The sequence below is a fragment of the Somniosus microcephalus genome, chromosome 13, assembly GCF_052327205.1.
Source record: "Somniosus microcephalus isolate GS21.2 chromosome 13, FLI_Smic_1.0, whole genome shotgun sequence".
NCBI lineage: Eukaryota > Metazoa > Chordata > Chondrichthyes > Squaliformes > Somniosidae > Somniosus > Somniosus microcephalus.
Window position 1 is genome coordinate 181,246,709 of NC_140999.1, and position 13,452 is coordinate 181,260,160.

At 49.0% G+C, this 13,452-nt stretch overlaps 1 protein-coding gene across 2 annotated transcripts in view; it reads left to right on the forward strand.

Moving 5' to 3' along the window:
• Positions 1 to 13,452, forward strand: part of plcg1 (phospholipase C, gamma 1) — a 171,071-nt gene that overhangs the window by 108,423 nt on the left and 49,196 nt on the right. For both annotated transcript variants that reach the window (XR_015080675.1, XM_086005717.1), the window contains exons 11-14: positions 4,266 to 4,351; positions 6,050 to 6,170; positions 10,207 to 10,375; positions 13,252 to 13,371. Coding sequence is in view for 1 of the 2 variants with exons in the window: in XM_086005717.1 (XP_085861843.1) it covers positions 4,266 to 4,351; positions 6,050 to 6,170; positions 10,207 to 10,375; positions 13,252 to 13,371 (496 nt within the window). In the remaining variant the exon portion in view is untranslated. The remainder of the gene's footprint in view (positions 1 to 4,265; positions 4,352 to 6,049; positions 6,171 to 10,206; positions 10,376 to 13,251; positions 13,372 to 13,452) is intronic.

A 13,452-nucleotide genomic window follows, 5' to 3' on the forward strand; every position in this document is an offset into this window, starting at 1 on the left:
GGAGCGTGGGTTGCTTTATAGGCCATTGCTGGACCTTTGTCCCGCCAGGCTACTTTTGTGTTTTATTACTGTGCAAGATGCCTCCTTCCGCTGGCTGTGATAGTGAGGAGCAGATTCCGTGAGCTAGCCTCTGTTATCAAACGCTGAACCTGTTGCTGTCACTTTCAGTATCGGGGACAGAGATAGGACTGTAAACAGGAAGTGACGCAACACTGCTTTGGATGCAAAGGTGATATAAAGAAGCTTGTTTGAACTGTACATCTGGGGCAGCAGGAGGGACAGACATTATTGCATCAAGCAGCTTAAGCTTTAATTGCAGCAATGGGTCATGTGTCACCTTATAAGAACATAACAATTAGGAGCAGGAGTGGGCCATATGGCCCCTTGAGCCTGCTCCCCCTTTCAATAAGATCATGGCTGATCTTCAACATTTACTCCACTTTCCCACCCGATCTCCATATTCCTTGATTCCCCTAGAGTCCAAAAATCTATCGATCCTAGCCTTGAATATACTCAACGACGCAGCATCCACAGCCCTCCAGAACCATGGTCACAGTCTAAGGATAAGGGGTAAGCCATTTACAGAATCACAGAAACCCCACAGTGCAGATAGAGGCCATTTCGGCCCATCGAGCCTGCACCGACACATATCCCACCCGATCCCCGTAACCCCACGTATTTAATCCCCCTAACACTAAGGGTCAATTTTTTATCATAGCCAATCATCCTAACCCGCACATCTTTGGACTGTGGGAGGAAACCGGAGCACCCGGAGAAAACCCACGCAAACACGGGGAGAATGTGCAAACTCCACACAGACAGTCACCCGAGGCCGGATTCGAACCCGGGTCTCTGGCGCTGTGAGGCAACAGTGCTAACCACTATGCCACCGAGAGATGAGAAGGAATTCCTTCACCCAGAGAGTGGTGAACCTGTGGCATTCCCTGCCACACAGGGCAGTTGAGGCCAATTCATTAAATATATTCAAGAATGAGTGGATATATTTCTTGAGGCTAAAGGGATCAAGGGATATGGGGAGAAGGCAGGGACAGGGTACTGAGTTTGGATGATCAGCGATGATCTCATTGAATGGCGGAGCGGACTCGAGGGGCTGAGTGGCCTACTCCTGCTCCTATCTTCTATGTTTCTATGTAGAGAATTCCAAAGATTCACCACCCTCTGTGTGAAGAAATTCCTCCTCATCTCAGTCTTAAATGGCCGACCCCTTATCCTGAGACTATGACCCCTAGTGACTCAGAGACTAGGGTCCTCAATTTAAATAAAGGAAACTACGATGGTCTGAGGAGCGAGTTGGGTAGGATTGATTGGGGAATGACACTCAAAGGGTTGACTGTGGATAGGCAATGGCAAACATTCAAAGACCGAATGGATGAGCTACAGAATTTGTTCATCCCAGTTTGGCATAAAAATAAAACAAAAAAGGTGACTCAACCGTGGCTAACAAGGGAAATTAGGGATAGCATAAGATCCAAGGAGACAACATATAAATTGGCCAGAAAAAGCAATAATCCTGAGGATTGGGAGCAGTTTAGGATTCAACAAAGGAGGACAAAGGGATTAATGAAGAAAGGGAAAATAGAATATGAGAGTAAGCTAGCTGGGAACATAAAAACTGACTGTAAAAGCTTTTATAGATATGTGAAGAGAAAAAGATTGGTGAAGTCAAGCGTAGGTCCCTTACAGTCAGAATCAGGGGAATTTATAATGGGAAACAAAGAAATGGCAGACCAACTAAATTCATACTTTGGTTCTGTCTTCACAAAGGAGGACACAAATAACCTCCCAGAGATGCCGGGGAACATAGGGCTTGATGAAAGGGTGGAACTGAGGGAGATCAGTGTTTGTAGGGAGGTGGTGTTGGGAAAATTGATGGGACTAAAGGCCGATAAATCCCCAGGGCCTGATAGTCTACATCCCAGGGTACTTGGGGAGGTGGCCCTAGAGGTAGTGGATGCATTGCTGGTCATCTTCCAGAACTCGATAGACTCTGGAACAGTACCCATGGATTGGAGGGTAGCTAATGTTACCCCACTATTCAAAAAAGGTGGTCGAGAAAAAGCGGGGAATTATAGACCGGTAAGCCTGACATCGGTAGTGGGGAAAATGCTAGAATCTATTATAAAAGATGTAATAGCAGAGCACTTGGTAAGCAGTGACAGGATCGGACAAAGTCAACATGGATTTACAAAAGGTAAATCATGCTTGACTAATCTACTGGAATTTTTTGAGGATGTAACTGGTAAAATAGATAAGGGAGAACCAGCGGATGTGGTGTATTTGGACTTTCAGAAGGCTTTCGATAAGGTCCCACATAAGAGATTAGCGTGCAAAATTAAGGCACATGGGATTGGGGGCAAGGTATTGACTTGGATAGAGAACTGGTTGGCGGACAGAAAGCAAAGAGTTGGAATAAACGGGTCGTTTTCCGAGTGGCAGGCAGTGACTAGTGGGGTACCGCAAGGATCGGTCCTAGGACCCCAGCTGTTCACAATATATATTAATGATCTGGACGAGGGAATTGGATGTAATATCTCCAAATTTGCAGACGACACAAAGCTGGGTGGGAGGGTAAGCTGCGAGGAGGATGTCGTGAAACTCCAGTACGATTTGGACAGATTGGGTGATTGGGCAGAAACATGGCAAATGCACTATAATGTGGATAAATGTGAGGTTATCCACTTTGGTGGCAAAAACAGGAAGGCAGATTATTATTTGAATGGCAATAGATTGGGAGAAGGGGAAGTGCAAAGAGACCTGGGTGTTCTTGTGCACCAGTCGCTGAAGGTAAGCATGCAGGTGCAGCAGGCGGTTAAGAAGGCAAATGGTATGTTGGCCTTCGTAGCAAGAGGGTTCGAGTACAGGAACAGGGATGTCTTGCTACAGTTGTACAGGGCCTTGGTGAGACCGCACCTTGAGTATTGTGTGCAGTTTTGGTCGCCTTACCTGAGGAAGGACGTTCTTGCCATGGAAGGAGTGCAGCGAAGATTCACCAGGCTGATACCTGGGATGGCAGGAATGACGTATGAGGAGAGATTGTGCCGATTGGGCTTATACTCACTGGAGTTTAGAAGATTGAGAGGGGATCTCATCGAAACTTATAAAATTCTGTCAGGCCTGGACAGACTAGATGCAGGAAGGATGTTTCTGATGGCCGGGGAGTCCAGAACCAGGGGTCATAGTCTAAGGATAAGGGGTAAGCCATTTAGGACTGAAATGAGGAGGAATTTCTTCACCCAGAGAGTGGTGAACCTGTGGAATTCTCTGCCACAGAGGGCGGTGGAGGCTAGTTCATTAAATATATTCAAAAAAGAGTTGGATATATTTCTTAAGGCTAAAAGGATCAAGGGATATGGGGAGAAGGCAGGGACAGGGTACTGAATTTGGATGATCAGCCATGATCTCATTGAATGGCGGAGCAGGCTCGAGGGGCCGAATGGCCTACTCCTGCTCCTACCTTCTATGTTTCTATGTTTCTGTGACTCACCAGGCGGGGGAAACAGCCTCTCAGCATCCACCCTGTCAAGCCCTCTAAGAATTTTATAGTTTTCAATGAGATAATTATCCAAGCCAGCAGAAATTCAGATTGTTGGGAAGGATCAACGATAGCAGTTGAAATTTCAGCTGCATTTTCAAAAACAAAATCTCCACAGCTGTCACTTTCCACTGACACCTCGACCGAATGATATCACGGCAGCACTATCACCACACACGGACCGCAGTGGTTCAAGAAGGCGGCTCACCGCCACCTTCTCAGGGCAACTAGGGATGGGCAATAACTGCTGGCCTTGCCAGCGTCACCCACATTCCCGCGATCAAATAAAAATGCTTAGGCAAACTGGCCTGAGCAGCAGTATCATCAATGTCATGTTATGGTGACTCGACTACCAGTGCAACAGCTGGCTGTGGTGGTACTGAGGCATTTCTGTGTAGTGCACGTGGTGTCATCTAATCCAGCACTCTCATCGCAATCGTACACACACAAGGTTTGCGAGAGGCCTGAATCTGGCAGCCAAGGGCCTGGTCACTTTCAGCCACTGTGGTGAATGAATGAATATGCGCTGTCCATTCATTTAAAAGAAAAACTCTGTTGAATGAATAATGTGCCATTTGAGATTCGCTGTGTTACTGAATCCACTGCCTGTGGAATGATCGCCCCCCTCTACGTCCATCAACTGTGAACGTTTCTGCCTGACTATCAACCTGCCAACACACGCCATCCCTGACTACTGCTATCTCTGTTGCAGCTACCTAACCGGGGATCAGTTTTCCAGCGAGTCCTCGTTGGAAGCCTATGCTCGCTGCCTGAGAATGGGGTGCCGGTGTATTGAATGTAAGTCAATCAAAATGTCTTCGTGTGGCGCGTATGAATTATTTGAGCGAGCAGCAGAATCCATCAGGTGGATATCACTGGTGGGACAGATAGAGAAGAGGAGAGTAATGGTTTAGCACATTGTCTCATCACCTCGGGGATCTGAGCCTCAGCCCAGCCTGGACCGATGGCATGAGAGCCTTATCTCACTGCTGGTTTTAAGGGGGATAAATTGAGCCGTGCCCCCTTTGGGACGCTAACTTTGCCGGGCGCTACTTTTAGCACCCCGAAAAAGTTAGCACCCCCGCGGCTGAAATTGAGTGGTAGCGCCCCAAGAGGGAAGCGGGGTGCTACTGGAAGCACTCCGCGGGGGGGTGCGGGCCAGGAGGCCGGGGACGGCAGAGAGGGGGCAGGTGCTGGCAGGCGGCCAGCAACAAAAATGTCCACCCGGCACTTCACCTTTAATTGGCGCCGCCCCGGCCGCAGGTAGACCCCCCTGACCCCATCGGACATAGCGTCCGGCAGTAAGTCAGGGGGCGCTACTGAAGATTGCGGCCGGGGCGCTAACGGAAGGTGCAAAGCAACCAAATTTTTCCCCCTAAGTGTCTTGAGTAATTAATTTTTTTAAATTGAAAACCAGTTTCCAGCAGACTTGAGCAGATAGCATAACCTAAATTCCAAATTAGCTCAGAGGATGTAAGAAAAGTGTCTCAGCAGGCGTGCAGACCAACGTTCGCTGTAAGCTGTGCGGCGGGTGCAGCGCTCCAGGGATCCCGCAGAGCTGGCTTGCCGGCTTTTCAATGTAAAAACCGTGCGCGCGCGGTATGTTGAATGGTCCGCGCAGCCCACTAAAGGGGCCGTGTGGGCCCCAAAAAAATTAGAGGGACCATTGATGCAAAAAATGCACCCATTTGTGTTCAGTTGATTAAGGACATAGATTGGCAGACAAAGACTTGAGTCTGGTGGTCTGACCTCCCACCAAAGAAACATTTCAGTGGTGGGCATTTTCTGTCTGGAGCTTTTAGAGGGTTGGATCTAAAAGAAGGAATTTATTTTATAAGATAGTTACAATTAAAAGTTGTTTTTTTTCCCTCTTCGTCTTGTCTCTTGATGGCACTGGCTTGTGCTTGGGTGCTGAGCACCTTCCACTGCTTCACCAAAGTGGGTGTCCTTTAGGCGTGAGCCTCGACAGTCCGTGTCAGCAGGCCCATTTTTTCACCCTAGAGGACATCGCAGCCGAGCCTGATCCGGCCCTCCTCTGATGGTCACACTGCCCAGTTGAGGTCACTCAATGGTGACCGGGAGTAATCATCTCCCGGCCCGCATTCCCAATTCTGTCTGGTGTCCACCGGCCCCTGCTGGGAAGAGCAAGTGTGTGGACATCAGATGACGACAAAGCTCAACTGTGATAGGCTCCCGTGGTGGAATAGACTGATGACATGAATTGAGGATTACGTCTGAAGATTGACCATTTGGATGAAGTATTGGGCACTCCATCTAGAGTCAGCACCTTCAGGAGAGGAGGAAGGGGGGGTGGAAGAGATTTACTCAGAATAAAATGAAGATCGCCTTTATACCATTAAGAATTTGGTAGTTTAGTAGAGACGTAGGTGCACGGGATGATTGATGTAGTCAGCAATGTGAATGAGTGAGGGGAGCACAATACGTGTTTGGAACAGGTTTATACAGATAATGAACCAATTGTAACCTCTCTTACAGTGGATTGCTGGGATGGACCTGAGGGAATGCCAGTTATCTACCATGGCCACACTCTGACTTCAAAAATCAAATTTAATGACGTTCTGACTACAATCAAGGAACATGCCTTTGTGACTTCAGAGTAAGATCCCCTTTTGTTATCATGATAATCTCCTTGTGTCGTCGTTCCCTTTAAACATGAGCAGAATCACTCGACCAGCAACATTATTACATCAGCCATTTTGTCCATTTGGAGTTAATAGTCTCCTGTTGGTATTGTGCATATCAGCTCAAAGTGGTGAAAAGCTGACCATTCCATTTTCTTTTTCTCTTTTCATTGTGATTTATTTTCAATCTTTCTAGTATTTTTATTTTTTTGTTCTGTGTAAAATCCCCCTGACCTTTGGCATCTGTAGGAGGTACAGCTATCCCCATTGCTGCTCTTTAGTCATCTGAGCCTATTGAGAAGTCGTCTCCAATTTTGCCCTACTTCCTGACCTCCATATGCACCACCTTCCCCCACAGCAGTGTGGCTGAGACCCTGACCCAAGAGATTGGAGAGATCAAGATCGAACCTTCATGCCTCGACTTCACAATGTGGGTTGACCTTCCAGTTCATTCCATCGCTGTGCCACCTGACCAAATGATTGTCAACATCTGTGGTGGAAAAAAATGTCCAAAAGTCATCATTTACTTGCCTCTTCTGGAGGTGATCAAGTCCATTAGTAATAAAAACTGGCCTCCTTCAGTCCAATATCTCTGTTGGTGGTTGTTTTGAGTTTGCTGGCTGACTTCCCTTGCTGCTGCTATGACGATATCCCCTCCACAGTTTAAGCACAGTTTTTAAGTACGCCATTAGGCTCCAATCCAGATTTCAAGCACCCGATGTTGATGGCTCATTAAACACTGCTACTGTTGTGTGAGATACTCTGCAGGCATTCAAAGGCAGCTCTATTACCTCCAATACCGTACAGCATTACACCAAGATAACTTCAGAATGTTTCTTGAGGGAGTTCTCGGCTTGCTCCTGTTTTCTGCTCTTTAAGGTTGGGACCTGAGATCCTCTCACACGTGTCGAGTGCTTCGCCAATTTGGAAGTGAAATTGGTCGTCTGTACATCGAACCACAGAGAATATTGATCCTTCTTTTTTCCTAAGCTCTTCAAAACATCAGTGGGTAGGACTTCTGATTGATGAAGTTCATATTAACATGATGCTTTCCTCAGTGTGCAATTCTACGCACGTAATAACCGATTTTAACACCTATGTAACAATAGCACATGCTAGAAGAACATAAGAAATAGGAGCAGGAGTAGGCCATTTGGCCCTTTGGGCCTGCTCCGCCATTCAGTAAGATCATGGCTGATCTTCCACCTCAACTCCACTTTCCTGCACTATTCCCATTATCCCTCGATTCCCTTAATATAAATTTTTTTATCGCTCTCTGTCTTGAATGTACTCAACAACTGAGCCTCCACAACCCTCTGGGGTAGAGAATTCCAAAGATTCACCACCCTCTGAGTGAAGAAATTTCTCCTCATCTCTGTCCTAAATGGCTGACCCCTTATTCTGAGACTGTGACCCCCCTGGTTCTAGACTCCCCAGCCAGGGGAAACACCCTGTAGTACAAGTGGATTAAGCTTTTGAACGTGAGATGTGCCGATCTGAAATTCTACCTTCGAGCATATAAAGTGGGTGCATTGGTCACAACACTCAATACGTCCAACCAATGCAGAGCAACAATCAGCAAAGCCAATAGAATGTTGAACTTTGTAGGTAATACAGTAGAATGGAAGTCAGAGTAAGTTATGATCAAACTGTACAGTGCCCTGGTCAGACAGCAGCTTGAGTAGGTCCACTTCCAGCCAATGAGACGCAAGGGAGACATTGAAGCCCTGGATGTGGTGCACGGGGGCTTGTTTCTGTAGAAAAGAGAAGCCGAAGGGGTAACCAATTAGAGGCCTTTAAAATTATGAAAGGGTTCGGTAGGGTAGGCATAGAGATGTTTCCACTTGCGGGGGGAGTTCCAAAACTAGAGGCCATCAATATAAGATAGTCACTAATAAATCCAATAGGGAATTCAGGAGAAACTTCTTTACCCAGAGAGTGGTTAGAATGTGGAACTCGCTACCACAAGGAGTGGTTGAGGCAAATAGCATTTAAGGGGAAGCTAGATAAAAAAGAAAGACTTGCATTTATATAGCGCCTTTCACGATCACTGGACATCTCAGAGCGCTTTACAGCCAATGAAGTACTTTTTGAAGTGTAGTCACTGTTGTAATGTGGAAAACGCGGCAGCCAATTTGCGCACAGCAAGCTCCCACAAACAGCAGTGTGATATTGACCAGATAATCTGTTTGTTATGTTGGTTGAGGGATAAATATTGGCCACGACACCGGGGAGAACACCCCTGCTCTTCATCGAAATAGCGCCATGGGAAATTTTACATCCACCTGAGAGAGCGGACAGGACCACGGTTTAACGTCTCATTCGAAAGACGGCACCTCCGACAGTACAGCACTCCCTCAGCACTGCACTGGGAGTGTCAGCCTAGTTTTATGTGCTCAAGTCTCTGGAGTGGGACTGTGAACCCACAACCTTCTGACTCAGAGGCGAGGGTGTGACCCACTGAGCCACAGCTGATAACTGTGGAGGAGATGAGGGAGAAAATAATAGAAGGATATGTTGATGGGGTGAGATGAAGAGGGGTGGGAGGAGGCTCGTGTGGAGCATAAACACCAGCGTGGACCAGTTGGGCCGCATGGCCTGTTTCTGTGCTGTACATCCTGTGTAGTTCTATGTAAGGCAGATGTGTGAGTTACGAGGAAAGACTGGAGAATCCTGGGCTCTTCAGCCTTGCAAGGAAGTTGTCTGAGAAGTGTTCGTATCGTGGTATTTAAGATTATAAACGATATTGAAAAGGTAAATGTAGAAAATTACTTTAAAATGTGAGAGTAGGACAAGGGGTCACAAATTCAAACCAGTAAAAAGTCAAATTTAGGGCTAATATCAGGACGTTTTTCTTCACACCGTGGAGTGACTCACTCTTGGAGCGGACTCTCGGATAGAGTAGCGGATACAACGACCCCGGAATCATTTAAGATCCACTTGGATGCCTCAGTGGAGAGACTTAAGGGTTATTGTGGATGGATGAGCTAAGATGGGTCAAAGGACCTTCCTCGCCTGTAATTATCTTGCTGTGACCAATGTAGGGTGACACACCAGTTTGCTTCCCCTCATCTCAAGCATGCTGCTGTACGGAGGCATCACACCCACACAAGTGTCTAGCGTGGCATCGACGGGGTGCCTTGGAAGCTAGTCCGCCTTTGCTGCACTCAGACAAGAGACACAGAGGGCAGAAAAAATATCGCTCGCATTCGTTCAGATAACAGTCCTGTATTGCCTGTGGCGGGCAGAAGATCTTTCGAAGTAACAACAGAAAACGCTGGAGAAACTCAACAGGCCAGGGCAGCATCGGTGGAGAGAGAAACAGAGTTAATGTTTCAGGTTGAAGACCCTTCGTCAGAACTGGAAAAAAGCAGGAAAGGGAATAGATTTTAAAGCAAGTAGGGGCTGGGAAAAGGGGGAGGGAATGAAAGAACAAAAGGGAAGGTCAGCGATAGTGTGAATAGCGCTGGCAGAATGATGGACAGCTGTCATGTGGGAGGGAAGAAAAAAGGCCTGATGAAAGTGTGGATTAAAAAAAAACCAATTATTCTATAATACATATATATGTGATAGGGGCCGAGGTTATGATCTGAAATTGTTGAACTCTATGTTGAGTCCAGAGGGCTGTAAAGTGCCTAATCAAAAGATGAGGTGCTGTTCCTCGAGCTTACGCTGAGCTTCCGTGGAACAATGCAAGATCTTTCGACTTACTTTAAAAGCCAGTTAGTCCTCTGCCGATTGCGATTCTATAAGCTGTGCTACAAAGAGTTTGGCAGCTGTGTTGAACTAATTTAGTAGCCATGGTCAAAGGGCTTGGTAGAAGAAATTGGCAGCAGTGTCGGTGGGACTCAATAGCTGGAGTGTGAGAGACGAGGCAACATTCAGTGTGACCTGAGGTGGCTCGGGAAGATGTCGCGATCTCCCTTGGATCAGCCAAGCTCCTGGCGCTCGTGTGTGCGTGTGTGCCAACAATCTTGGAATCTTACCCTTGTGCTCTGGATTACCCGGCAGGTATCCCGTAATCTTATCCATCGAAGACCACTGCAGTATCGTTCAACAGCGAAACATGGCCAACGTTTTCAAGAAGGCGTTTGGCGACATGCTGCTGACCAAACCGGTCGACATCACTGCAGACGGGCTTCCGTCGCCCAATCAGCTGAGGAGAAAGTTCCTGATTAAGGTCAGCCGATTGTAATTAATGTCAGCTGTTTGCTTTGACGTGTTTAAGGATGGCGTGGGGCGAGGTGACCGTTTCTCAAACCACACGCCCTCCGCGCCTTAAGGTATGTTAACCCGACTGACACATCGCATCTATAGAGAATGGGGGAGAAATTCGGTTGCTTTGCGCCTCCTGTTAGCGCCCTAAGAGGGCGCGAAGCAACTAGCGCCCAGGCGCTGCCACGCCTCCCGCGAAATTCAGCGGGAGGTTGGCGGCGGTAACAGTTAGCGCCCCACGGCGCTGCGCCTCCAGCGATGACGTCATTGCCGCGCGCAGCGCCCCGCTCACTCCCCGGCCGCGATCTTTGGTAGCGCCCCCTGACTTGCTGCCGGACAGTATGACCAACGGGATCAGGGGGGCCTATCTGCGGCCGGGGCGACGCTAATTAAAGGCGAGGCGCCAGGCGGCCATTTTTGTTGCTGGCCACCTGCCAGCACCTGCCCCCGTTGCCGTCCCCGGCCTCCTGAGCTCGCCCCCCCCCCCCCCCCCCTGCGGAATGTCAGCTGTGCTCCGTGAGCCCGGCACTTCTCTTGAGTGCCGGGCTCTTTTGACGGCACTCCGATCCCGGTGGCCCAGCTGGGCCCCGGGTCGCGTTGCACAAGGCCCCTCCCCTTTAAGAAGGGGAGGAAGGCCTGCAATACTGCTCCGTAGTGCCGCGATATTCCCTCGCAGCACCCCAAGAGGGAGGCGGGGTGCTTCCAGTAGCACCCCACTTCCCTCTTGGGGTGCTACTGATGAATTTCGGCCGCGGGGGGTGCTAATTTCTTCGGGGTCGGTGAAGTTAGCGCCCCAAAGGGGGCGTGACTCAATTTTTTCCCCCAATACCTTTTAAGTATTATCAGAGCATGTAAAGGCACTGAGTTTATTTAGTGTCTTTGTAGCAATAAGCTCCAGGAGGAAACCCCGCCCTCATCTCCTGCCATGCCAGTGACCTTCAGTGTTGTGTCAATTTGGTGCTCTTTAATTCATCACTTCGAATTGTGACAAATCTGTAGCCACTTAGCACTTCACTCCAATGTGTTATACAACTCAAACAGCTCTCTAGAGGCACAACTTAAGTTTGGATCTAGTTGGAGATTGCAGTTGGAAATGGCTCTTGAGTGAGGAGTTCAGAGGTCAGTGGAGCCATGGGCCGAGGATCTAATTATGCATGTGTAATTAAAGAAACATTGTGGCATAGTGGTTAGCACTGTTGCCTCACAGCGCCAGGGACCCGGGTTCGAATCCGGCCTCGGGTGACTGTCTGTGTGGAGTTTGCACATTCTCCCCGTGTTTGCGTGGGTTTCCTCCGGGTGCTCCGGTTTCCTCCCACAGTCCAAAGATGTGCGGGTTAGGATGATTGGCTATGATAAATTGACCCTTAGTGTTAGGGGGATTAAATATGTGGGGTTACGGGGATAGGGTGGGATATGTGTTGGTGTAGGGGTTACGGGGATCGGGTGGGATATGTGTCGGTGCAGGCTCGATGGGCCGAAATGGCCTCTATCTGCACTGTGGGGTTTCTGTGATTGTGATTCAAGGAAGATGGAGAAAGTTATCCACTGCTTAGGAGGACAGGGATGGAGGAGATTAATGGGCGCAGTGAAGGTGGGGGACTGGACTCTGGTCGTACTGCGGAGAGAGAGGTGGGCTGAAGATCGGCTGAATTTGGATGGGCTTTGACAGCACCGGGAAAGGAATTTGGGGTTTGGGACGGGTTGTGGGGATCCTCGGGTTTTGCTGCACTGCCCAGGAGAGATCTTGGGTTTTAAAGAACTAGGGGGCAAAAAAGGGGGCTCGTGTCCCCTTTGGGGCAATAACTTCGCTGGGGCACTTTTATCGCCCCGAAAAAGTTAGCATCCCTGCACCCGAAATTCAATGGTAGCGCCCCAAGCAGGAGGCGAGGCTACTGGAAGCGCTCCTCCTCCCCTTTGGGGCGCTCCCATTGAATATCGCAGCGCTACGTGCAGCAGCTCCACGCGCGTCGGCACGTAGCGCCGCGGTACTGCAGGCCTCCATCCTCCGATTAAAGGGGAAGGGCCTAGCGCACCGGGGCCCTGCTCGACCACCGGGGAGCGGGGTGCCGGCAAAAGATGGACCGTGGCTGGCACCCCGCAGGAGACAAGAGGGGACGGGTGCTGCCAGGCAGCCCAAAAAAAGATGGCCACCCGGCACCTGACCTTTAATTATCGCCGCCCCAGCCGCAAACACGGCACCCTGACCCTGTCGGACATAGCGTCCGGCGGCAGGTCACGGGGCGCGAGCCAAGTTTGCAGCCGGAGGCGCAGCACTGCAGGGCGCTACCTGCTACTGCTGCTGCTTACCCCCTGCTGAATTTCGCGGGAGGCGTTAGCGGCGCCTCGCCCGGGCGCTAGTTGCTTTGCGGCCCGTTAGCGCCACGAGGCGCAAAGCAACTGAATTTTTTCCCCTAGGGGTTAAAATAAGGGATTTAACTGACTTGGTGGTTGTGATTTGGACGTACTAGTTGGGGTCCTGGGAAGGGGTGTTCTTCTGAGTTTGGGCTGAGGCAGAGTGGAGGGACCTTTATTTTGTATCTGTTGTGCTATGCCTTAGCTGGGGGTGCTTAATGCTGGCACTGGGTATCTGAAATGTGAAGCAATAAATCAAAATATCTTTCATCTTAATGAACACAAAAATTAATTATATTTAAAAAAAATGTTCACTCTCCCGTGCACGGCAAGGATGCGTGCTCTCTCTGCCTGTGTTTTGAGATGCTTGCTCTGCCCTGTACATTAGATACCTCGCTGTCCCAGGTATATTAGAGCTGATCGCTGTCCTGTATATTTGAGTCCGAGCTGTTGCTCTATTCATTCCTCACATCTCGCCCTTCCTCGCAGCACAAGAAACTAGCCGAGGGCAGTGCCTACGAGGAAGTCTCAACCTCCGCCTACTCCGAGAATGACATCAGCAACTCGATAAAGAATGGAATCTTGTACCTCGAGGATCCAATCAATCATGTGAGTGTCAGATTTGGGACTTTACTCTACCCGTTACATTCATTTGCTGATTGTTAGAGCTGCAGATTCTCATCTATCCTG